General features: G+C 46.4%; 2 protein-coding genes across 10 annotated transcripts in view; one reads left to right on the top strand and one right to left on the bottom strand.

Moving 5' to 3' along the window:
- Window positions 1–25,322, bottom strand: part of ENTPD5 (ectonucleoside triphosphate diphosphohydrolase 5 (inactive)) — a 77,338-nt gene that overhangs the window by 4,569 nt on the left and 47,447 nt on the right. For 7 of the 9 annotated variants that reach the window (XM_035727940.1, XM_035727936.1, XM_035727941.1 and 4 more), the window contains 5 exons: window positions 6,412–6,734; window positions 4,948–5,498; window positions 3,135–3,391; window positions 2,306–2,433; window positions 75–239 (listed from right to left, as the gene is read on the bottom strand). In XM_035727940.1, the coding sequence (XP_035583833.1) occupies window positions 75–239; window positions 2,306–2,433; window positions 3,135–3,391; window positions 4,948–5,498; window positions 6,412–6,734 (1,424 nt within the window). Of the gene's footprint in view, window positions 1–74; window positions 240–2,305; window positions 2,434–3,043; window positions 3,392–4,947; window positions 5,499–6,411; window positions 6,735–25,322 lie in introns of those variants that run through there. The other 2 variants (XM_027569884.2, XM_035727942.1) reach the window with 2 other exon arrangements.
- On the top strand, window positions 9,353–25,111 carry COQ6 (coenzyme Q6, monooxygenase). The gene is given in 13 exon segments (XM_035727943.1): window positions 9,353–9,587; window positions 15,083–15,217; window positions 17,362–17,385; window positions 17,388–17,419; window positions 17,720–17,848; window positions 20,107–20,238; window positions 21,132–21,239; window positions 21,331–21,393; window positions 21,765–21,872; window positions 23,520–23,722; window positions 23,803–23,918; window positions 24,090–24,256; window positions 24,988–25,111. Coding segments are annotated over 13 exon segments (1,413 nt in total). The 5' UTR covers window positions 9,353–9,421; the 3' UTR covers window positions 25,018–25,111.

Below are 25,322 nucleotides of genomic sequence, written 5' to 3'. Positions count from 1 at the left end.
TTGCTGTTGTTCAAGGCCAGTGATCTGTTGGATCCCAAGACAGGCACACCCTTTGACACATGGAGGACACTGACCGATTCTCTTTCAGCTTTGCTTTGAACACCTCCTCCAGGCTTTGATGGGGATCCATGGCTTTCGCACGCAAGGTCACGGATTTAGACATCGCTTGACACTTCTTTTTGTGCATCTCCAACCACTGAGTACTCTCATCTGCTTTGTCCTTTTTTTCAAGTGAACTTCTAAGGAGAGGAGGCAAAAACCATACAGATGACCAACTTGAGTGTATTTAAAAGCAATCTTAGTAACCTCTCTGGAAAGTAAAATGGTGTTTTCTATGAAGGGAGTGATTTACCACACTGGCATTTCAGAAAGAATAGGTTTCTGAGATTGGCAGAACAAGCCTTCCCAGCACTATGGACACGGTGATTTTCTGCTCCAGGAGAAGTTCATTAATTGAACTGAAAAACATATGAGTTCAAATATCCTTACACTCAGGCTTCTGGCCTGTCTGGAAACAAAATGATTCTAAGAGCTGCCATTTGCTGAGCTACCTACTCTGAACCAAGAGCAGAAAGGAATCAAGTGCTTTATATCCATTATCTTCATAACTGCCCTATGAGGTAAGAACTGTAAGCCCCTCTTTTTATAAGCAAGGAGATTGAGGTTCAGAGACGGTAAGCCACTTATTCAAAGCCACCCAGCATGCCCTTGGAAAAGCCAAGATTTGAACCAGGTTGTCTGACTCCCAAGCCTCTGCCCTTGACCACTGTGCTGTAAAGGGTGGGCTGGAAGGTACCTGGGGTCATGGTCCCTTGGGAATACAAATCTGCATTTTCACAGAAAACTGAAAAAAGGCCTCTTTCCATGCACAGTTTGGGGTTAACTTAACAGCACCTAGTTTGTCTAAGTATCATTTGACAAGGTACTGTGGAGAGTTCTACCAAAAGAAACAACAGTCAAGACTGTTGCATTTGGGGTGCCTGGGTGGCTCAGGTCGTTAAGCGACTGCCCTTGTTCGGCTCAGGTCACCATCCTGGAGTCCCAGGATTGAGTCCTGCATCGGTCTCCTGTTCAGTGGGGAGTCTGCTTCTCCCTCTGACCCTCCCCCTTCTCATGCTCGCTCTCTCATTCTCTCTCAAATAAATAAATAAAATTTTAAAAATAAAAAAGGTGTATTTTTTAAAAAAAGACCCTTGCATTTGGATTATTTACATTCAAATGAACAGATTAGGAAGGAAGGCATGAAAGCTGAGTCTGCTATTATATCAAACTCTCTGTTGCTGGGAAGCAGATATGGACATCCCCTAGAGGCACGAGCCTCTGGTTCCTAAGGCTTACCTTACTGGGGCCTCAAGATACTGATGCATTTAGCCTTCATTTAGTCGCTCTAAGACATCTAAAGAAGGGAGTATCCCTTGGATTCTAAATACATTTCTAAGATCCCCATGGTGGGGTCCTCAAGAGCCAAGTAGGTCCTGTGTACTCCTCTGTGAGCCCCACAGGAAAGCACTAAGATGCTAGTCCTCTCCCAGAGTTCAGCTGCTTGTATTACCATGACCTTTCCTGCTGACTTCAGCTCAGAGGTCTAGTGGAGGAGCTCTTGCTGGGGTGCTGGTTTGATGACAGCAGTACCATGACAGAGTCAGGTCAGTTAAAGAATTAAAAAGTAAGGAGGCTCCTGCTTCCCAACCAACTTCTGAGAGTTCCCCAAAGATGAATCTCAGAGAATCTCAAATCTGCGTTGTGGACGCCTTCTTTTTGTGACTGGGTCTGCCACCTGCCCCCATGTGCCTCTGCATTCCTGTTCCTAATGGCTCCCTCTTTCGTCTGTGGGTCTTCCCCCATGTTGTTCTCTCTGGAACCTTCTTTCTTTACAGCCTTTGGCTAATTCCTCATTCTTCAGAGATCTATTAAAGAGACCCCTGCCCTAGGCTGTCCAGTGCCCCCAAGTTTCCCTGTATTCCCCCACCACTGCACTTCTTGCAAAATATGGTAATTTCTTTGTTTTTCTGTATTTCATACTAGATAATAAACTAGAGGTTCCATAAGGTATCTCCAGCCTTGCCATTTGACTGGCACAGAGTTGACACATCTGCTGAGCGATGGCCAGGTGTTCTCCAGCACTACATGTGTAGGGTTACGTGTATTCCCGTCCAGCTCAGAGAGTTCCCTTCCACCCCTATACGGTCTCTCTAATAACTGAAGAGGAGGCCCAGCAGCAGGACAGTTTCTACCATCGGATCAAGACCTGGGTGCTGACCACTGATCTCGATCCTGGGCCAAGATCTCGAGCCCGACCACTCACCTGACTGCAGATTCCCTCTTCCTGGTGACGTCCGTGATGTGCACAGGGAGGGTGTGGGCAGAGAGGGAAGCAAGGCCACTCAGAGAACGACTCCTTGGCAGGGGTGTGGCTGGCGGCTGTGGAGAGTCCTGGAAGAAACGAAGGTTGGTATTGATGGGACAGCAATGTGTGACTAGTTTCTATTCTAACTAGGATTCAATTTCAGTGAAGGACTAGTCAGACCAAGAATCTTTTTTTTTTCCCCCTGGGATTAGAGAAAGAGTCATGAGTTTATTACCAGGCCTAAAGTTGGATATCAATCCTAAAGTTTTAAAATCAGATGAGAAGAATTCTTTAGAATTGATATAGGGACGTGAGCAATTGGTCCCAACTTCCTACGTTCTAGACTTGCTTGGATTTATTTCTGCAAATTTCCTCTAGAAAAGTTCCCTCTAGGAAGGCAAGGAAAGGAAGTATTCTTATGGTTGTAAGTTTATAGGAATTGTGGCGTTTACAACTGAGCCAGTGTTTTTTTTTTTTTTAACTTTTTAAAATTTAAATTCAATTGATTCACATATAATGTATTACTAGTTTCAGAGATAGAGGTCAGTGATTCATCATCAGTCTTCTACAATGAGCCAGTGTTTTTTTTTTTTAAAAAAAAAGATAGGAAAATGTCAGGAGAAGTGCCTCCCATTGAGACGGGCCGGTCCGCTGGGTCCCGGGCCCCGCCCCTCCGGCACCTGCCCGGGCTCTCACCCTCCTCCCTCCAGGACGTGGCGGCATCACTGGGCCGCTGAGCGCGCCACAGGCTGCTGGTTCTCAGCAAGAAGGGCTTGTTGCGAGTCACCTCCCTGGCGTCCCTTCTCTTGGCAGCTCTTCTCTGGAAGGCTCTGTAAAGGCCTTCGTAGTCAGGGACGGCAGGATTCACCTGAGGCTGGAATCCAAAGTCAGGGTGCAGAAATGCAAGCTTTTCCTTCTGGGTTCGGGTAGCTGTGCGAGGCTGTGGGTCAGGTCGGCTGCCGGAGAAGGCGATAGGGGAGGAGGCCTTCTGGAGCATGTCTAGGGCTCGCATCTGGATGCGAATTTTCCTGAAGAGTTCTGCTTCTGTGGAGAAAAAGTCAGGGAGGTGAGGGAGAGAGGGGGACCCTACCGCATCCCTAAAGGTTTGGAGAATGTTCCCTCAAACACTAGCAGTAGTGTGCCGGAGCTGACCGACAGCTTTGTGGGAATTTCGGGCACCAGCCGACATCATGTGGGAAGCTCGGCATTGGCCAGGAGAAGTGTACTTAGACCACGGAAAATGGCAAACACTACAGATCAGCTTGCTTTGTCTTTTCTGGAGAGTTCGCTCATAAACACTGGCCAGGACACGGCGGCCAGGTGCCACTAGGCTGTGAGGCAGCCACCATGGATACCGACTGAGCGCTCTCTGTGGTTCCTTCTTCCAAGGCGGAGCTGGAGGGGCAGGCCGGTCATCCCTCCTCTCTCAGGTCCCCCCCCCCCGCCACCGGCTCAGGGCAAGTCCCCACCATCCACCCAGAGGCTCACGCTGTTGCCCAAATCATTCTTGCCTGCCTTCTCTGCTCAGTCCCAAGTTCTGCGGTCTCTGCTCTTTAAGCGTGCTCCAGTCTGGCCTCTCCTCCCCATCCCTGCTGCTAATTTCACCATCTCTCCACTGAACTGCTGACGCAGTGGCCTACAGACCAACATCCCTCCAGGCCCGGCCCTCCCCACCTCAATGATCTTCCTGAGCTGCAGATCGGATCCCGGAGCCACCGGACTTAGAGCCCTTCAGGGGCCCTCCCCCAGTGCCCTTGGATGAAGTCCAAATTTCCTCCCGCGGCCCCAGGTGTGGCCCGGCCTGCCTCTCCCTCCCCATTCCCTCTTCTCTCCTGCCCCTTGTTCCTTGAATGTGCTCAGCGTCCTCTGCCCTCCGCGCTGTTCTCTCTGGCTCACTCTTCCTCCCTCTTCCCATCCTTCAGGGTCCGCCTCAGCGCTCACTTCCCCCAGGGCCTTTCCCTATCTGCTCCGGCCGCTCACCACATGCGAAGCTAGGTCCCTCTGTCCTGTGCTCTGTGAGGGGCAAGCCTTTCATCCTTGCAAACCCCTCAAATCGGTAGCTTTGTTATCTAGTACCTGTCTTCCTCCCGCGTCCACCAACTCCATGTCTGTCTATCCCAGACAGGGCTGGGCACCTTACTGAACAGTAAAGCCTGAGTCCTTTCCCCGAACCCCATTTCTTGGAATGTGCATCTCACCAGGATGAGGGAGGGGTGGGAGCTGGCCTCAGGGCCAGCTGGTGGCGGCACTGGCCTAAGCCGGCCCTTGGGTGTGTCGCTCTGGCTCTCCGTTCTTGTACCTGAGCGGCTGCCCGCGCGTTCGCCGCCCTCACTGGCAGGGCTCACAGGACCAAGCTGGGGAATGCTGTGCCACCTCGCATGGCCCGCTCCTGCCAGGGCTCCCCGCGACACAGACAGAGCCAGCCCTACCCCGTCGCCTGCCCTGAGCGTGGCCCGGAGGCCGGTCCTCCCGAGCAATGAATTTATCTCCCAGCCAGGCTGACCCCCGAGTCTACGTCCCCACAGCACCTCTTGGTAGCCCCCAGGCAGCAGGCAGCAAGGTGAGGGCGGGGGGCGGGGGGGGCGGGGGGGGGTCTTTACCCTGGAGTTTGTCCCCGAGGGCTGGCTCCAGAATGGACTTGGGGATCCTTCTGGTGGCCCTCTGCTTGGGGGCCTTGGCCTTGGCTGTGGCGGCCAACTCCCTCTGTTTAGCAGCTTCCTTTCTCTGTTCCTCCTTCACCAGGAAGCTGAAGGGCTTCAAGGAGGAGAGGAGCAGTTCCTTCCTCTTCTGGATCCCTGCCTGCCTGCGGGCCTCGTTGCGCTCCGTGATCTCCTGGTAGAGGGGCAAGTAGACGTGCGCGGGCACGGGCTGTGCCCGGAACTGCCGGTGGCACTCGGCCTCCTCCTGACCCTGCTGCTGGGCCTGCTTCCTCTCCCGCTCGAAGGAGGCAGGGGAGGCCAGCCACTGGGCCTTCTTCTGGGCCTCACGCAGCGTCATGCGGAACGGCCGAGGGACGGTGATGGATGATGCCCAGGAGCTGAGGCTTCTGTGCTGCGAGGGAGGCCTGGAGCCTGAGGGTGGCGGGGGCTGACCCTTGGGGTCGTCGGACGGAAGGCTGCTCAGCGAGCTGCAGCGCCTTGTGGAGCCACACCTGGGGGGAGAAAGCAGCTGCGTGGAGGACACAGCAGGCTGGAGGCTGGCTCCTCCTCCCGCTCCTCCCCAGTCCTCCCTCCCAGGAGGTGGCAGCTGGCTTCTCAGCCTAGCATCACCCCACAGGCCTCTGAGCCTGTGCTTCTCTCAACTGGGCCTCCCTCCTTTCCGACCTCAGGCCATCTAGCAGCCCATTAGGAAGTCTTTTCTCAGAACTGATTCAAGAATTGCCACTTTGTATTCTAATATTTTCTGGGTTTTTTTCTTTAAAGATTTTATTTTTTTAAAGTAATCTCCACACCCATCCCGGGGCTCGAAGTCACAGCCCAGAGATCAAGAGTTGCACACTCCACTGACTGAGCCAGCCAGGCGCCCTGCATTCTAGTATTTTCATATGGGCGGGAGAACAGTGCAATGGTACCCAGCAGGGCTTTAGAGTCGGACCCAGGTTCAAATCTTGCTTCAAACAATTACCAGCCGTGTGACCTTTAGCAGGGTTTGCTTGGAACCTCGATTTCCTCATCTGGAGAATGGCAAAAATAATATCTACTTACAGGGTTAGTGGGAAGAGAAAATAAATATTAAATATCATATAAATGCAGCGCACATGCATATAACAGGGCTTGGCTAAGGTAAGTGTACCTTGTTGCCATTCTCAGGGAGGGAGTGAGAAAGGCATCCCTTTAATCAATTCCAGTGCTTCCAGTGACTAAGGGTAACCCAAAGTGATTTAGGACGGCCGGGTAGGAACCAGAACATGTTTGGCTCCAAAGGCTGATTCTGAGCTGGAGTCTGGGTAAGGGACAACTTGCAGAAGTGGTCTTTGCTTTACTGGGAAGAGGATGAGGCCCAGAGTCATGATGTGACTTGGCCAGAGTTGTGCATGAAGCAGCTGGGGAACTGCAGTGCCTTACCTTGGAGACACGGGGTACTGGACCTGTGGCTTCCCCCTGCCTTTGTCTTGGAAGAAACTCTCCAGGTCCTCCTCATCTTCGGAGAAATTCTCACCGCTGTCTGGGTCAGACTCATAAAGGGATTCCAACAGGCACCACTTGCCTTTCTGCTTTAGTACCTCCAGGGTCTCGTAAAAGCTCCCAGTTGAGTCAGAAGAATCAGAAAGCGTCAAGTCCTCTGGGCCAAGGAAGTCATCCAGTTTGCCAGCCCTGGGCAAAACCAGCCCATCCCCAGACAACTCCTCTTCTGTCTCCGAGTCTGAGGAGGACTTGGGGGGAAATACCTAGAGTGAAATAGAATAAACGGGTCAACTATCACTTCAAATTTACTCAAAACATTAACCATTAATTTCACTTTGAATAAGTCTCTGCATTAGGGACTGGGAAGGAAGAAAAATGTGTTCCTTACTTTAAAGAAATTTCACAAATTGGTATATGGGGTGCGCTTGGTCGAAGGGCAGGGAAAGGAAGCGACAGGTGAACAGTTACAGAGTACCGACTCTGTGGCATGCACTCTGTCCCCTGCACTCCACGGACCCCCACCAGACCTGGGCCACACCCTGGGCCTTGCCCTATTCGGGCTTTACTTGTTGCCAATCTTCCTTTACCTGCACCTCTGCTTTCCTCCTAATTCTATCTAAGATTCTAGCTGCCCCCTGTTACTAGGAATGAATAATTAACTAAACAATGTGGTCTAGCTGACAGAACAATGTCATAGAAAGTGGGCTTAAATACTCCATTCATTTAGAAAATATTTATTTGGTACCTAATGTGCATTGGGCATTAGGCTGAGAACGAGTCAAACAAGGTCCCTACTCACAAAGCTTACGTTCTAGTGAGAGGGAGAAAGACAATATAAGGTGACAGTATGTTCAACCAAAGACATTAAGGTGAGAGATTACACAGTGATGAAGTGGTTTGGGGAAGCTTTTCTGTTGATAAAAGCCCATCAGATAAAGACGACTAGGAATAGTCTCTATAATCAGAGTTAGGTTTATTAATTTGTTGGAGTACACCATGAAAAATTAAGGGAACTTGCAGGGTGGGGACTTTCAGTAAGAGGGTGGGGGGAGGGCTTTTTCTAGGGTTGGCTTATCCTGAATGGTTCTGAGGATCTGAATGGATGCTGTCATGAAGAGGGCACAGTTCAGTAAGTGAGTGATTGAGCAATTTTTATTCAAAAGGTAACTAGAACAAAGTGAGGCTGGGTAAGTAATTGATAGGTAAGCATCGTCAGTTAGAAAGAGGTCTTAGTCTTTTTGCAGGTACACTTTGGCCCTGGGAGGAACATTGTTTTCTGCTAATCTGGCTGCTCACCTTAACTGTGCCTGTTACAGTCTGCATTGTACTTTCTCAGTCCTGGGCTGATTTTTACTTTCTCAATGCAGAGGAGTTTTAGACCGACACCCGATTGATGAGAGGGAGCCAGCCCTGCTAAGATCTGGGGTAAGAGCGTTCTGGGTTCAAGGAAAAGCAAATGCAAAGGCCTTGAAGCAGGAATAAACTTGGCTCTTGGAGAGGTAGAAGGAGGGCCAGTGTGGCTGGAGGACAGTGGTATGAGATATCCTTAGAGAAGCAGGTGTGGGGTCGGGATTGGACTGGATAAGATGACTGGTTGCATCTAGAAATCAGTTGGAGGTAGGCTGCTACAGGCCTCCAGGTGACACTTGGTGATGATTCTCTAAGGTCCAGCTCTAATACTGAAAAGAACACTGGATTCTGATCAAAGGTATGTATGCGCTCCAGCCCTTGCGCTGCTACTGAGGAGCATGGGATCTTGGGAAAGAAATTTTTAAAATGCCTTTATTGAGATATAATTCAGACACCATACAATTCATACAATTCACTTACTGAAAGAGTACAATGCAATGGGTTTTAGTATATTCACAGAGTTGTGCAAACCATCACCACCATCAATTTTAGAGCATTTCAATCACCCCAAAGAAAGCCCATACCATTTAGCAGTCACTCTCTATTTTGCTTAGTCCTTCCAACCCTTCCCTCCCTGCCAGCCCTAAGCAACCACCAATCTACTTTCTGTATGGACTCTATGGCAAATTTCTTTTTTTTAATTTTATTTATTTGAGAGCGAGCAAGCGAGCGAGCACGAGTGTGGGGGAGGGGCAGAGAGAGAGGGAGAAGCAGATTCCCCGCTTGAGCAGGGAGCCCGATGCGGGGCTCGATCCCAGGACACTGGGATCAGTCATGACCTGAGCCGAAGGCAGACGCTTAAACTGACTGAGCCACCCAGGTGCCCCACTGTGGCAAATTTCTTATTCTCTCTGTGCCTCAGTTTTCTTTTCTACAAAATGGGGACGACATCATACTATAAGTCCTAGGGTAGTTGACAGGATAAGCGAAAACCGAGGGCCATCGCTGTGGTTCGACGAAGGGCCTGACATAAGGCTCAACCCCTTCCTTAGGGAGGCCGCCGGCCGGTCCCTAAACGCGGCCCGATTTTAATCCCACGCCCCCGTGCGACACGCCCCCTGTCGTGTCTCCAGGGCAACGTCAAACAGTTTCTTAGAGATTCCTTTCCGGGGCGCAGACCTAATTCCTCTCCTTTTCGTTCTCTCCTCACCTGACGGCTCCACTGAGCGCCGCCCTGGGCTCCCGGAGGCCTCCCAATGGTCATCTTCTCCGCGAGGCAGAGACGGAGGCGGCGGTCACAGCGGCCGGCTACGAGCTGGCTGCGGTGGCGGTACTAGCTACGCGATCAGGTTCCGCCCCTTTCTAGCTTTGGCCTCTGATTGGCTCCCAGGCGGATGCCTGACCAGTCCGCCTTCCCAGGGAGCCTCTAATCTTTCCCGCCCAAGTTGGCAAGAATTGTTTTCTGATTGGCCTAGTCTTGAGTGTTCTATTTCCGGCTCTGAGGCCGGGGCGGAAGCAGCTAGTGATTGGAGAGCTCTGCTTCCGCAGTGCAGCAAAAGGAGGGCCTAGCAGCGCGCCAAGTACGTTGCGGGTCAGCACCATGGCGGCCCGGCTGGCTGTGAGCCGGTGGAGGGCTGCACCTGCAGCTGCTGGGAAAGGCCCGCTGCTCTCCTGCCGGAGGTGGTCGGGCGCCAAGGCCGACACGGTGTACGATGTGGTGGTGTCGGGCGGAGGCCTGGTGGGTGCCGCCATGGCCTGTGCTTTGGGTAAGCGCATCTCCAGGCAGGTAGTGGCGGGGAGTGGGGCCGTGGAGGAACTGTGAGGACCGTGGAGGAACTGTGAGGACCGTGGGAGCCCTGAGCTCCTGTGGTCTTTCCCCCGCCCAGAGGAGCCCCGCTGCAAGCGTTTGGTCCTTCGGGGTTCCTAAGGGTCAAAAGTGGGAGGGTCCTTAGGAGTCATTCTGAATCCCGCCCGTTGTTATTCAGGAATGGGCACAGTTGGAAGTAATTAAGGCATTGTATCGGGCTAGGCGTTTTGGTTTCTTTCTAAAAACAGCTCCTTTGAGATCAATTGCATATCAGAAGGTTCACGCATTTAAGCATACAATTTAATGGTTTTTTAGTATATTAACAGGTTGTGCATCCATCACCACCATAAATTTTAGAACATTTTCATCACCCCCAAAAGAAACGAACCAATTAGTAGTCATTGCCCATTTCCCCACAAAGCTCCTCAGCCCTAGGCAACCACTCGTGAACTTTTTGTCTCTATAGATTAGCTTTTTCCTGACATTTTCATATACTTGGATTCTGCTTGTTTTAAAGTTTCGTCCAGGTTGTAGCATGCGCCAGTACTTTTTATGGTTGAGTAATTCTGCACTGTGTGTACTACACTTGGTTTATGCATTTATTAGTTGATGGACGTTTGGGTTTCCTCTTCTGGACTGTTTCGAATAATGCTGTTATTTTGGGTACAGGCTTTTGTGTAAACATATATTTTCGTTACTTGGATATATCCATTTCTAGGACTGGAATTGCTCGATCACATACATGGTAACTCTGTGTTTGTTTTGAAGAACTGCCAAATGGTATTCCAAGGTGGCTGCACCATTTTACATTCCCACCAGCAGTATATGAGGGGTCCAGTTTCTCCACATCCTGGACAGCAGTTGCTGTTGTATTTTTGTTTATAGTCATCCCAGTGCGAGTGAAGTGGTGTCTCCTGGTTTGATTTGAATTTCCCTAATGACTAATGATGTTGAATATCCTTTCATACGCTTATTTGTATATCTTTGAAGAAGTGCCTGTTCAGACCGTTTGCCCATTTTATTTCGTTTTAAAGTAATTTCTGCGCCCAATGTGGGTTCGAACTAAGGAGCCCACCATCAAGAGTCTCATGCTCTGTCCACTGAGCCAGCCAGACACCACTCTTTGCCCATTTTGGGCAATTTGTCTTTTTATTATTGAGTTCTAAGAGTTGTTTTTGTTTGTTTAATCTGGGCACAGGTCCTTTAACAGCTAAGTGATTTGCAAATATTTTCTCTCATTTTATGGGTTGCCTTTTCATTTCCTTGATGGTGTCCTTTGAAGCACAGAAGTTTTTAATTTTGATAAAATTCAACTTGTCAAGTTTTTACCGCTTATACTTTTGGTGTCATACCTAAGAAATCATTGGCTAACCCAAACTCATGAAGATTCACTCTTGTGTTCTAAGAGTTTTGTAGTTTTAGCTCTTAGATTTAAGTCTGTGATCTACTTTGAGTTAAACTGTGTGTGTAAAGTGAGGTAAGGACTTTGCTTTTACATGTATAGTTTAGGCTGGTTCACTTCACTGTGATGTAGATACTGTTTTCATATTTTATGTGAGAAAATTGCTTAGCAAGGTTTAGTAAGGACCAGAGTCTTAACAGCCAACTGGTAGTAGACTCAGAACTTGAACCTCAGGCCACCAAACTCTAGATTTTTTGCCCCCCCCCTTTTTTATAAAAGATTTATTGATCTGAGAGAGCGTGCACATGCATGGGGGGGGGCAGGTGTTGGGAGAGAAGAGGACGAGGGGGAAAAGGAGACTCCATACTGAACGCGGAGCCTGATGTGGAGTTGAATTCCAGGACCCTGCGATCATGACCTGAGCCAAAATCAAGAGCCGGACGCTCAACAAACTGAGCCACCCAGGCACCCCCAGATCTTTTGCTTTTTAACAATTGTATAGTGACTTGCAGAAATTGGATCTGAGTTTTCTGGCCTCACAAATTAAAGATCACTAATGTAAAAGTCTTCGTTGACTTAAGAATAAGGTGTGACAGCCACATCTTCCCTAGGGTGGCTCCTCTTTTGGGATACTGGTGGGAAACAAAGCTTTGTATGAACTAATCGGCTTGAATCTCAAAGTAATTATAAAAACGTAGTCATCAGTTATTGAGTACTTGTTATGGATGGGCATCTTTTAAAGTATTTTGCATACATTTGTACTTAATCCTCATAATCTTTTTTTTTTTTTTTTTTTGGTGCAATAAGGTGGTTTTCTTACAGCACAGGGACAGGACCTGTGGGCAGAAAGGGCTGCACTGGGTTATAATCTTTTTTAATTGCATCCACTTAATAATCTTGATTGTAAATTGTGCAGATAAGGGAATTAAAACTCAAAAAGGTTAAGTAACTTGCATTCAAAAGTTGGTAATTGGGAGGGGCACCTGGGTGGTTCAGTCGTTAAGCATCTGCCTTCGGCTCAGGTCATGATCCCAGGGTCCTGGGATCGAGCCCCACATGGGGCTCTCTGCTCAGCGGGAAGCCTGCTTCTCCCTCCCCCACTCCTCCTGCTTGTGTTCCCTCTCTCGCTGTGTCTCTCTCCGTCAAATAAATAAAATCTTGTTGGTAATTGGGAGATACAAAGCCTTTTTGAGACACAAAACTCTCTGGCAGGTTTATATACCTTTGCTTCTTGGCAGCCATTTTGGTTGTACCTACTGGTCCATGGCCTAAAATAGTAGTTCTGAAGCTTGAGTGCATTTAAGAATCACCTGGGGTTTGGGTGCCTGGGTGGTTCAGTCGTTAAGCGTCTGCCTTCGGCTCGGGTCATGATCCCAGGTTCCTGGGATTGAGTCCCACATCGGGCTCCCTGCTCCGCGGGAAGCCTGCTTCTCCCTCTCCCACTCCCCCTGCTTGTGTTCCTGCTCTCACTATCTCTCTCTGTCAAATAAATAAAATCTTTAAAAAAAAAAAAATCACCTGGGGTTTTTGTTTTGTTCGGAGGTGTTGAATAAGGCACATATAGAAAATTCAAAAGGGATTTTGAGTTCTGAAATACAAAGGGTATAGGGCATACAGTATAAAGAATGTAAAGTGAGACTTCCATTTTTTATTTTTAGCCACTCAGTTCTCCTTGAAGACAGTCACCCATTACCAGTTTGTGGGGCATATTTAAAAAAAAATGAGGATTGCAGGTTTCACTTCCAGTGACTGATTGGGTTTATCCAGGTGGGGCCCAGGAGCCTGTACTTTTTTTTTTTTTTAAGATTTATTTATTTATTTATTTGACAGAGCAAGAGAGGGAACACAAGCAGGGGGAGTGGGAGAGGGAGAAGCAGGCTTCCCGCTGAGCAGGGAGCCCGATGCGGGGCTTGATCCCAGGACCCTGGGATCATGACCTGAGCTGAAGATAGACACTTAACGACTGAGCCACCCAGGAGCCCCTAAACAGAGAATTCTGTGTTGTAATTGTTTCTGTTTTCCGTCTCTTCCATAGAAGTATAAATCCTCAAAGTCAGGACTGACTTTAAACAGTCATAATACAGAATTCTCTGCATAAGTCTACAAAAGAAAGTTCAGGGGCCCGAGCATACTGGGTTGTGACAATCTCTGCTCTTAAGTCAAAACTACCAAACGCAGGTTTACAAAATAAAATTCACACACTGGCCAATTTCCTAAAACTCAGAGAAAAATGTTAAACGTGAAAGTTGAAGCTCTGGAAGGTTTGGAATCTTTCATGTGATTTATTCAGTGAGCAAGCTTCACTGTTTTCCTGTAAAGCAGTTGGGATGTTGGGCAGATCCTCAGCTTTTCAGAGGCAGGTGTGGCATTGAGAGTGTTTTCTCTTGTTGAGTCAAATAAATCCTGAGATTTTGTGCGTGCTGATGTTTCCCCTTGATCATCGCAGCATGTATCCCAGAGAATATTGTCAGTAGTTTATATGGTGATCAACCTTACTTTTTATTCCAATGTCCACTTAATTTTAGACAGCTGCTTTAAAAGTGTAAAATTTTCAGTACGCTCTTCATATTTCCACTTAAGTCAGTTTGTTTTCCTTGATTCTTCTTCAAACTCACATTAGTTTATGTTTCAGGCTTGAAACATCTATATTTCCCTCTCACATTATTATTTGTAAATTGTATCCTGCAGTATTTTTTTCTCCAAATGAGTTTTCTAAAGTGTCACTTTAAATAGCTAAAAATAAAATATTGAACCTGACTATATTTTATAATGTGTTTGGAAATACAATTCTTTTTCCTGTTAGTTCCCTTGTCTCTCATGTAACAAAAATGTCCATTGAGTATCTATTTTATGGATTGAGGAGATAGAGCATTTGCTGCTGGGAATATTAGCCATAAGAAAAGAAATGGTTCCTGCCCCCAGGGAATTTAGAATCTAGCAAAAGAGAAAGCCTTGTAAATAACTAATAGAAGGGATTATGAAACAAAAGCTCCCCTAGAAGAACAGCCGCTGACCTGTGCTGGGGGAGGAGGTGTGCAGAGTGGTCTGAATACCACTGGGGAGGTGAGGCTTGAGCAGGTAGGATCCGGAGGGAGGAGGTGGCCAGGGGGGCATTCGGGTGGAGCAGATACCTGAAGGTGGGGAGGTGTGATGGACCAGAAGGCAGTCCACTCCGAGGATCGTGGCTGTTCCCATCCTCCAGTGCAAACACAGCGAGGGCGGGGTATACGTGAACCTGGTGCCGCTCACTGCCTGTTCACTGGAGCGACCTAGTTGCATCTTATAATAATGCCACTCTTCTCATTTAGATTCCCAAAATTGTGAGGTTGTCATCATTACGAAGTAAAACCCTACACTGTTTCTCATAATCCTGTCACTTTTTTTCTCCTTTCTTGGCTGCAGCAGCTCCTTGCTTACTGTTTCCGTGTCTTTCCCTGAGCCACGGTGGAGGGGACTGTCTGGGCTGCAGGCACCCAGTAACCACGTCCCAAGTCCCCTTTTTATTCCCCTATACAGGTGTTTGAAGACCAGATTTGTAGGTACAATTGATGTATTTCGGGGGGCTCCTTTTCTTTCACAAATAATTCTTTATCCTTTATTTAATCTCGAGGCCACATGAATTTTATTAAATATTCCATTTTTCTGTTGAACAGGATTTGTAATTTTTAGTGACTTAACAGTTTAAAGATTAGAATTATCTGGTGTCTAAATACTTTAGCCTTTCTCTTTTACTTCATTCTTCCTTTCTAGGGAATTCTACTGGCTCCTTGTGAGTTTTGCTGTTTTTCACTTCTTTGCACATGGCCGGTGTTGGACTGTTAAGTCCTTACTGTCCTTACAGTCATGGGCACAGTGGTTCACGTGGCTGAAATAGTGGTATAAGGTATTGCTTAGGATTTTGTGTGGTGTTTCATTTTTGTGTGCCCTGTGAGAAATTTGTATCCTAAGGGCTAAGGAATTAGTTAATCTGTTCCCTCTCTTGGAAGTGAGAAAGGGAAGAAATTCTGATTTTCCCACTATGATATAAAATTTTTTTTTTTTTTTTTTTTTAGGATATGATATTCACTTTTGTGACAAGAAAATCCTCTTGCTAGAAGCAGGACCAAAGAAAGTATGGGAGAAATTGCCAGAAACTTACAGCAACAGAGTCAGCTCCATTTCCCCCGGCTCTGCAACCCTTCTCAGTAGTGAGTAGAAGGTCTTTCATAGAACCGATCTCTTTTTTTAAAGATTCTATTTATTTGACAGAAAAGACGCAGCGAGAGAGGAAATACAGGCAGGGGAGTGGGAGAGAGGGAGAAGCAGGCTTCCCACGGAGCAGGGAGCCCGACGTGGGGCTCGATCCCAGGACCCTGGGATCATGACCTGAGCCGAAGGCAGACACTTAACAACTGAGCCACCCAGGCACCCCAGTCTCTCGTCTCTCTTGGCTTTGTAGTGTGTCCCACAGGGCAGAGGCTCTAGAGCATCCTGTGAGGAGGGGGTTGGTATGGTAATCTAGTGTGTCGTTGAAGATGAGGACCCCTGACACTATTAAAGTGTCACCTCCCAGTCTGAGGAAGACGTCCTTGGGACATAGGGGTTCATCATGTAGACTTCATTTGTGATGTTGGGTCATTATGAATTGGTGGAATTGAAACTATATGAACTAATTATGACCGTTCACTTCTTTACGCCTAGAGTCAGCCCTCTTGGGATCTAGGGAGTTCGCATGCTAAATGCTTTTGGAGGGACACCTGGGTGGCTCAGTCATTAAGCATCTGCCTTCGGCTCAGGTCATGATCCCAGGATCCTGCAGTTGAGTCCTGCATTGGGCTCCCTGCTCAGCGGGAAGCCTGCTTCTCCCTCTCCCACTCCCCCTGCTTGTGTTCCCTCTTTCACTGTCTAATAAATAAAATCTTAAAATAAATAAATAAACAAATAATAAGTGCTTTTGGAGTGTAGATCAATGTGTGCACATGGAACCCATTAGAAAAGTGCCTTTAGGTCTCTGCCAAATGTTACTCCCCCGGGCTATCCTATCTAGAACCACCCTGTCAAAAATTACTCTTCCATCATTTTTAGCCCCTTATACTGCTTTATTTTTTCTTTATAACAGTACTGTGTGACAATGTATTATGTATTTGTTTTTTTTTACTGTCTATCTCTCCAACCAGAATGTTAGCTCCAGAAGGGCAGGAACTTTGTTTGGTTTCACACTTTATGCTCACTACCTAGAATTGTGTCTGACTCAGTAAATATGTCCACACTGAATAAATCTGTTCAGTGCTATGGGGTTAAAAAAAAAAGTTAAAAGACTGTCTCTTAAAAACAATTTTTAAGGGGTGCCTGGGTGGCTCAGTTGGTTAGGGGGACTGCCTTTGGCTCAGGTCATGATCCCGGGGTCCTGGGAGCGAGTCCCACGTCGGGCTCCCCTGCTTGGCAGGAAGGAAGCCTGCTTCTCCCTCTCCCACTCCCCCTGCTTGTGTTCCTGCTCTCGCTGTCGCTGTCTCTGTCTCTGTCAAATAAATAAATAAGATCTTTAAAAAAAATAAAACAATTTTTAAGGGATGCCTGGGTGGCTCAGTTGGTTAAGCGACTGCCTTTGGCTCAGGTCATGATACTGGAGTCCCTGGATTGAGTCCCGCATGGGGCTCCCTGCTCAGAGGGGAGTCTGCTTCTGCCTCTGACCCTCCCCCCTCTCATGCTCTCTCTCTCTCATTCTCTCTCAAATTAATAAAAATCTTTAAAAAAATTTAAGATTTTTAAGTAATCTCTACACCCACTGTGGGGCTCAAACTCACAACCCTGAGATCAAGAGTTGCTATGCCCTTCTGACTGAGCCAGTCAGGCACCCAAAAAAATAGTTTTTATCCAGAGAGTTTATAACTTCTGTAGGATGATGAAAAAAATATGGGTTTGGTTTCTTTTTTTATTTTCCCTAACTTCAATGTGATTTGGCATTTTTAAAAAAAGTATTTGAGGGGGGCTGCAAAGGGACACAGAATCTCAAGCGGACTCCCCACTAAGTGCAGAGTCTGACACAGGGCTCAATCTCCCAGCCCTGAGATCACAAGCTGAGCCAAAACCAAGAGTTGGACGCTTAACTGACCGAGCCACGCAGACGCCCCAGATTTGGCTTGATTATGAAAGCTCGGTCTTTTTTCATGCTGTATAATAATATAATAACAGAGCAGCTTAACTCCTAATATCAAACATAAATGAGAGTATTTTTCTGTCATTGGAGGACACTGAAAACAATCTCTTACTTCATAGGTTGGAGAGACAGAGCTGAGGAGGGAAGTGCCCGGTGAGATTGCTCTGGCCTATATATAGATCCTTTCTTTTGTAGGTTTTGGTGCCTGGGATCACATCTGCACATGAGATACAGAGCCTTTCGGCGAATGCAGGTGCCTCCTTTATCACTTCTGGCAAGATATCTTGGTTGTCCATATTCTTTTCTGTATCTTGGAATCCATATTCTCCATATTTTATGTGAAAGCAGGAAGTTCCCATTCAGTCTCAGTCTAAGGAAGTGGGGGGAAGCATTCTCAAGAGAATTTTCTTCTCACCTTCTGTCTCCTACCAGAAGAATTGACATTGTGATTTTTCTGCTTCTGTCACTTGGGGAAGGCAGTACTGTTTCTGATTAGAGCAAGACATTTTCTCTTCTTTGGGTTATAATACAAACTTCCCCTTTGTGTTTCCAGGTGTGGGATGCCTGCTCAGAGGCCCTGATAATGTTCGATAAGGATAATCTGGATGACATGGGCTATATAGTGGAGAATGATGTCATAATGTGCGCTCTCACCAAGCAGCTGGAGGCGGTGTCAGGTGAGGCACCCACCCCTTACATCTTCCTTTCACACTGCAAGGTGAATTGCTTTAGAATTTTTCTAGGACTTACTGGAAAAAGAATCCCTTTTACGGAGACTGAATATCCACCATAAAGAAACCCTCTGACGATTTGAGAAACAAGACAGAGGATCATAGGGGACGGGAGGGAAAAATGAAACAAGACGAAACCAGAGAGGGGGAAACCGTAAGAGACTTAATCTCAGGAAACAAACTGAGGGTTGCTGGAGTGGTGGGGGTGGGAGGGATGGGGTGGCTGGGTTATAGACATTGGGGAGGGTATGTGCTATGGTGAGCGCTGTGAATTGTGTAAGACTGTTGAATCACAGATCTGTACCCCGAAACAAGTAATACATTATATGTTAATAAAAAAAAAATTTTTTTTTTCAAAGAAAGCATTAAAGAAAAAAAAGAAACCCTCTGATGGATATCTTAGGGTTTTTTCTTTTTTTTCTTTTTTCCCAACAGTTTTATTCAGGTATAATTTACATACCATAAAATTCACCCATTTTAAGTGTACAATACAGTGATTTTTAGTGTTACTTATAGGGTTATGCCACTGTGACAATATCATTTTAGAACATTTCTGTCACCTCAAAAAGAAATCTTAGGTCCATTTACAGCCATTCCCCATTCCCAACCCCAGTCCCTGGTACAACTGATCTACTTTTGGTTTCTCAGGATTTGCCTGTTCTGGACATGTCATAAAGATCGAATCATACACAATGTATTCTTTTGTGTCTACTTCTCTCACCTAACATATCTTTGATATTCACTCATGTTGTAGCCTGTATTAGTCCATTCTTTTTTATCACCAAAGAGTTTTCCATCGTGTGGATACCCTACATTTTGTTTATCCATTCATTAGTTGATGGGACAGTTGGGTTGTTCCCACTTTTGGCGATTGTGAATAATGCTATGACCACTTGTGTACAAGTCTTTGTGGGGACATAGGTTTCATTTCTTCTGGGTGGATACTTAGGAGTAGACTTGCTGGGTCATATTTTCTCTGTTTAACATTTCCAGAAACTGCTGAACTTTTTCAAAGAGTCTGCACCATTTCACTTTCCCAACAATACTATATAAGAGTTCCAGTTTCTCCACATCCTTGCCAACACTTATTTTTCCTTTTATTTTTTTTATAAGAGCCATCTTAGTGACTGAAATGGTATCTTATTGTAGTTCTGATTGTATTTCCCATCTTTTCCTGTGCTTATTGGCCATCTGGGGAAATGACTATTCAGAATCTTTTGCCCATTTAAAAACTGGATCGTCTTTTTCTTTTTGAGTTAAGAGTTCTTTATGTATTCTGAATATAAATTCCTTATCAGATATATGATTTGCAAATATCTCAGGGTGGTTCTAGTGAGAGAAAAATTGGAAGTAGCTTATGCTTTCTGATATGGAATAGTAATTTATCCATGCAATGAACTTATGTGCAACTTTTTTTTTTTAATTTTATCTTTTTAAGTAATCTCTACACCCAACATGGGGCCCGAACTCACAACCCTGAGATCAAGAGTCCCATACTCTACCGACTGAGCCAGCCAGGCACCCCACTTGTGTGCAACTTTTAAAGATAATTTAGACCTAATATTTAATCACTTAGAAACATATCCCATAACAAATTGGTGAAAAAAGTATGTGTCATATCCTACGTGTGCGCACGCATCTATACACATAGGAATTATCTGTAAAGCTGTATGGAAAAGCTTTAACTGTAGTTGCCTCTGAATGGTATGATAAAGGGTGATTTTTTCCATCCCTTAAATCTTTGTTGTTCAGACTTTACAGGCATATCATTTTTATGATCAGAAAAGTAAAATGATTTTCAGTGGCAAGAAAAATCTTAGGAAATCTAGAACTTTTTTGAGCCCCTGGGAGTCCCACCCTGTTGATTCTGCAAGCACGTGGAGTCACTTAGGCACAGAGTGAACCTAGAAGAGCAGGAGCGTGGGGGTGAGAAGAAAGAATCCCTGGTGCGGGCTGGTCACTCAGGGCTGAGTTTTGTTTTGTTTTGTTTTGTTCTTTGACACTGATTCATCCCTGTGGCTCTGTCATTTATCAGCTCTCAAACTATAGCATTAATTAGTTATTTTTTAGATTTTACTTTTCCTTGTTTAGGAGTAAACGGTAAGAGACAGCTGTCCTGAGAGCTCCCTTTAGATTTAGTTACGGCTTTTTCCTCAGCCCATGTAGGCTGCCTTTCTAATATTTTGTTTTCTCTCTTCTGACTTCCTAGACCGGGGTGACAGTTCTCTACAGGAGCAAAGCACTCAGCTACACCTGGCCTTATCCGTTTACCATGGCAGACTCCAGCCCTTGGGTTCATATTACCCTAGGTGATGGCAGCACCCTCCAGACTAAATTGTTGGTAGTTGAAAATTCTTATTTTGCCAGGGGTCTTGCATATCCATAGCTTATCCTAGATTCTGTGGCCTTTCATTTTAGGTTTAAGCTATAATTTTTGGCAAAGCTTTTGGTTATAAGGACCAGTAACCACACAGGCCAACTCAAGTTAAGATGGTCTTGTAAATCCTGTATAGGAAGTAATCTCCTGGATCATCTTAGGTCTTGAAAGAAAAGGGACACAGGAACACAAGCAGAAATTGAGGTGGTACTTTCCCTCGCAGGAGTCCTGTAGTCACTTCATCTCCTTGCATTTCCCATGTCTCTCTCTTTCTCTGTTCACCAGCTTCCCCTTTTACCTGGCAGCCATCCCTAACCTTCCAGCAGGACTGTTCAACTCCAGTGCCTGCCTTATTAACTTCTAGTTCAAATATCAAGAGAGCTTGGCCAAGTTAACCTTTGGCTGCACCTCATGGGGCAGATGTCCATGTCCAGCTTTGGTCCAGTAGCTGACACTGGGATCACCTATGTAAGGCTACCCCCTCCAGGGGCTATGAGTAAGGTGGGCGTGATAAAAAGTTGCCTGCCACCGATGAGCTTGTGAACAGTTGGAACTAGAGAAAAGGAGGCAGAAACAAACTTCTGGAACAGTTTTACGTATTAAGTTATAAGACTGAACAGACTCTTGGGCGCCTGGGTGGCTCAGTTGGTTAAGCGACTGCCTTCGGCTCAGGTCATGATCCTAGAGTCCCGGGATCGAGTCCCGCATTGGGCTCCCTGCTCAGCAGGGAGTCTGCTTCTCCCTCTGACCCTCTTCTCCCTCTCGTGCTCTCTCTCATTCTCTCTCTCAAATTAAATATTAAAAACAAAAAAATGAGAGTTTAAAAAAAGACTGAACAGACTCTTGTTTCCATGCAGATTGGTGCAGATGGTCACAACTCAGGAGTGCGGCAGGCTGCTGGGATTCAGAATGTCAGCTGGAGCTATGATCAGTCTGCTGTTGTGGCTACTCTGCATTTATCGGAGGTAGGATCCTGAGCCCACCATCTGGGGACCCTGCTTGTGTTTAGTGGGTACTAAGTACTTTTCATGAGAACTCTTCCTTGCTCTATTGTAGGCCACAGAAAACAACGTAGCTTGGCAGAGATTTCTTCCCTCTGGGCCCATTGCTTTGCTCCCGGTAAGTCCTTCTGGCTAGTCTGCTTAAACATGCCCGGCCTTGCTCTTAGGGCTTCACTTTCTTTCAACCTTTTTCTGGTTTCTAGGGCATATGGCCAGGCTAACTTTGTTTCCCCCCTTACTTCCTTTATCCTTGAGAGCTCCCAAGAATAGAAGTCTTGCCCCTTAGTATTGCTGTTCTTATTTTTTTAGAGTGTGTGTGCTTGCAGGTGGGGGGAGGGGCAGAGGCAGAGAACCTCAAGCTGGCTGGCTCCTTGCTAAGCGCAGAGCCCCGCATGGGGCTCAGTCTCCTGGCCCTGAGATCATGACCTGAGCCAAAATTAATGTACTGAGCCACGCAGGCGCCCCAGTATTGATGTTCTTTTGACACAGCTCTCAGACACCTTGAGTTCCTTGGTTTGGTCCACATCCCATGACCATGCAGCAGAGCTCGTCAGCATGGATGAGGAAAAGTTTGTGGATACCATTAACTCTGCTTTCGTGAGTATGAGCTTGTCCAGGTGATGCTATGTTGCAGCGGAGATACAGAAAGGTGGTTTTGATGAAGGAAAAAGGAATAACCAACCAGTGGCCCCTTTGTAACTACAGGGTTTGATCTGGGCTACATGGAGGGGAGGACATTCGGAGAAATGCGAAACAATGGAAATTACTAACTTCCGTGTTTTGAGGGTTGTGGGCTGCTGTTGAGTTGACTGAAATAGCTGTCGTGGGCAGTGGTTCTCATTGGGCTTTTTTTTTTTTTTTTGAATCTGTAATGCTTGGCTAATTTTGAATAGCTGTACTAGATTTGAAGTACCTGAACCTTTGAAGCCAGATTCATTAGAAGTGTTCTGAGAGGAGCTGAGCGCATTTTAGCAGGGAGCTTAAGAGAAAGTTTTGTAGACGGACATGGGTTCAGTACTGTTTCTGCCTGTTAATCTCCTAGAAAATGGAGGTAGTATCACCAGCCTCTCAGGGTTTAATAACAGTAATAAAGAAGTCTAAAGACTTTTAAAATGAGAGAACTGATATAAGATGCTTGGAGCACACCTAGTACATTATAGGTGCTCAACAAATGTAATGATTATTCTGGAGTAGACACAGCTTTTAATAATATTGGCACCAGTAATTTCGGAGCTTAAACACATATATCTAAATTCACTAATAGTAATACTATCAGTAAGATTTACTGAACGTTTACTGTGTGCCATGTACAGGTGAAGAGTTGTACCTGTATGTATTTAATGCAGTGAACCACCGAGGAGGGTACTCTTATGCTCATTTAGAGCTCAGTTATCTGCCCAAGGTCATAGAGCTAGCAGTGAAGCCGGGTTTGGAAATCAGGCTGGCCCTCGAACCTGTGGTTTTAACTGGCAAACTCTACCGCCTCGCTAGTGACTACACAGTAGTTTATACTGAGGAACTTAGGCATCCCTGCTCTGGAGTAGCAACAGGAGTGAAAGGAACTGAACATACTAAAGTGGCTTCCAGGGTAAATGGTAACTGCTGGCTCTCTGGTCATGTAGCATGTATTCCTGCCATGGGCTTTTGCAGTGCATTCATTTAGCAACAATCACACGTGCCTTCCAGGTACAAGAGTCTGGAGGTAGACAGATGAGACACAGTCCCTGCTTTCAGGAAGCTCACAATCAAGTGAGGAAGAAAGCTACTTAAGCAACAATTGGTAAAAATATTCATAGGGTGTTAACGGAAGCAGAGGAGAACACACAGTGGAGGGGTTAGAGGGAGGCTCACAGCTTCTGGGTGTTTCTAAGGGGTCATCGGGGTGAATTAGAAGGACATTCTAAGCAGAGGGAGGAATGCCAGGGGCAAGAGGATGTTGTAGAATGAGCTGCACTGTGGCTACTGTACGGTTTTTGAGGGTTAAGGTGAAGTGAAAGGTGGAAGTTCACAGGTAGGCAGGGGCAGCTCAGGAGCAGTTTGGCTTGATCCTAAAACCTGTGGGGAAGGACAGGAAGTTGTGTTTTCCATTTGTTTAAAAGGCTTGTCACCTATGGTCTGGATCAGTTTAGGCACGTTAGGTACTATTAACACTTGGCTTTAGTGATAAAATGGGTTTCCCTGCTGATTTTTAAAATCCCGTTAATCACTGATGAATTTCTGCTATTTGTGGCTGACGCTGCTCAGTGGAGTGATGCCAACCACACAGACTTCATTGACTCGGCCAGCACCATGCTGCAATATGCTGTTGGCTTTCTGAAGCCCACTAAGGTCTCAGCTCGCCAGATGCCCCCAAGTGTCGCCGGAGTGGACGCCAAAAGTCGAGTGCTGTTTCCACTTGGGTTGGGACATGCTGCCGAGTACGTCCGGCCGCGACTGGCTCTCATCGGGTAAGATGACAACAGAGCCGGGCTGCGCTCTTCTCACTCGGCTGCAGGCAGCCACACCTGAACTCTTGCTTGCTTCTTAGGGATGCAGCCCACAGAGTCCATCCACTTGCAGGACAAGGTGTCAACATGGGCTTTGGGGATGTCTCCAGCTTGGTCCATCACCTCAGTGCTGCAGCCTTCAATGGAAAGGACTTGGGTAAGGGTTCAGGTACCTCAGAGAAGTAGTCAGAGGTCATGTAGTCAGGGAAGGTCGGGACCCCAAAATGCCCCTCCGGTAGCCAGATGTGGTAGACATCAGTGTGTCTGGCTTGCTAGGAAACAACTTCACTATGAGATTAGGGATTTATACCTTTCCTCCTTCCTCCAGGCTCTATGAGCCATCTTGCAGGTTACGAAACAGATCGACAGCGTCACAACACTGCTCTTCTGGCTGCTACTGACCTACTGAAAAGGCTCTATTCCACCAGTGCCACTCCGCTGGTGCTGCTCCGGACATGGGGCTTGCAGGCCACAAATGCAGTACCTCCACTCAAAGTAAGGTCACTCACGGCTCTCCAGGAGTTGCTCGCTGAGGAAGCATTTTGCCAATGACTCTTAATTTCTTTGAATTAATTTTCTTGGTTGTAAAATTACCTCTTTATGAATACCTCCCTCATTGGTTATGAGCAACAAAGTCCTTGCTGGGCTCATGGGTGCTAGAGCCAACATCTAAGCAGTAACTTTATATGAGGAAGGGCTTAAAATAGTGAATAGGAACTTTTAAAGATAAAGATGCTTTAGGGGCACCTGGGTGGCTCAGTTGGTTAAAGCATCCGACTCTTGATTTCGGCTCAGGCCATGATCTCAGGGTCGTGAGATCGAGCCCTCCATCGGGCTCTGCACTTGGTGCAGTCTGCTTGTCTGTCTCTCAAATAAATAAATACAGTCTTAAAAAAAAAAAAGATGCTTTAAACTCCTTTTGCTGCTTGGTCAGCTTCTTTCCTCAGAACTTCCATCTAAAGACACTTTGGAGGGACTCTTGAGAGGAGCGTCTGTCTGAGACAAAAACCTTGCTGAGTTTTTGCTTTAATCACTTTGGGTATTTTATTTTTAAATAGGCTCCACTCCCAGCATGGAGCCTTGAACTCACAACCCAGATACGTAGACCTGGACGCTTAACCAACTGAGCCACTCAGGCACCCCTGGATATTTTAAAATATTTTCTTCACTTGCCCTCACACCTTACAGTGTCAAAGTATCATTCATTCTATTTCATTTTTCTCCAGGAACAGATTATGGCCTTTGCAAGCAAATGAATGCTCTTTAGGACATTCTGTCGAAGAAAAAGGACATCTTTTCTCAAGACCATCACATGTTTTCAAGATTTAATAAATTTGCTTTACATTAGAATTCTCTAGTCCTCCTTTTCTCCTCTGTTTAATGGACCTGTGGAGCCCAAATAATGAGTGACAGATGATTTGCTGTGAGGAGGGCCTATTAATCAAGCCAACAAAAGACCCTGAAGGAAGACCATTATGATTTGGTTGAAAAGACTTTTTATTACTAAAAGAAAAATTGCTAAGGTGCTGTCTTGTTCATTTTTGAGGAAGGATTTATAAAA

This window comes from Zalophus californianus, chromosome 6 (assembly GCF_009762305.2).
Source record: "Zalophus californianus isolate mZalCal1 chromosome 6, mZalCal1.pri.v2, whole genome shotgun sequence".
Taxonomy (NCBI): Eukaryota; Metazoa; Chordata; class Mammalia; order Carnivora; family Otariidae; genus Zalophus; species Zalophus californianus.
Note: the sequence above shows the minus strand (reverse complement) of the source record. Positions and strands in the feature narration are given on the sequence as shown.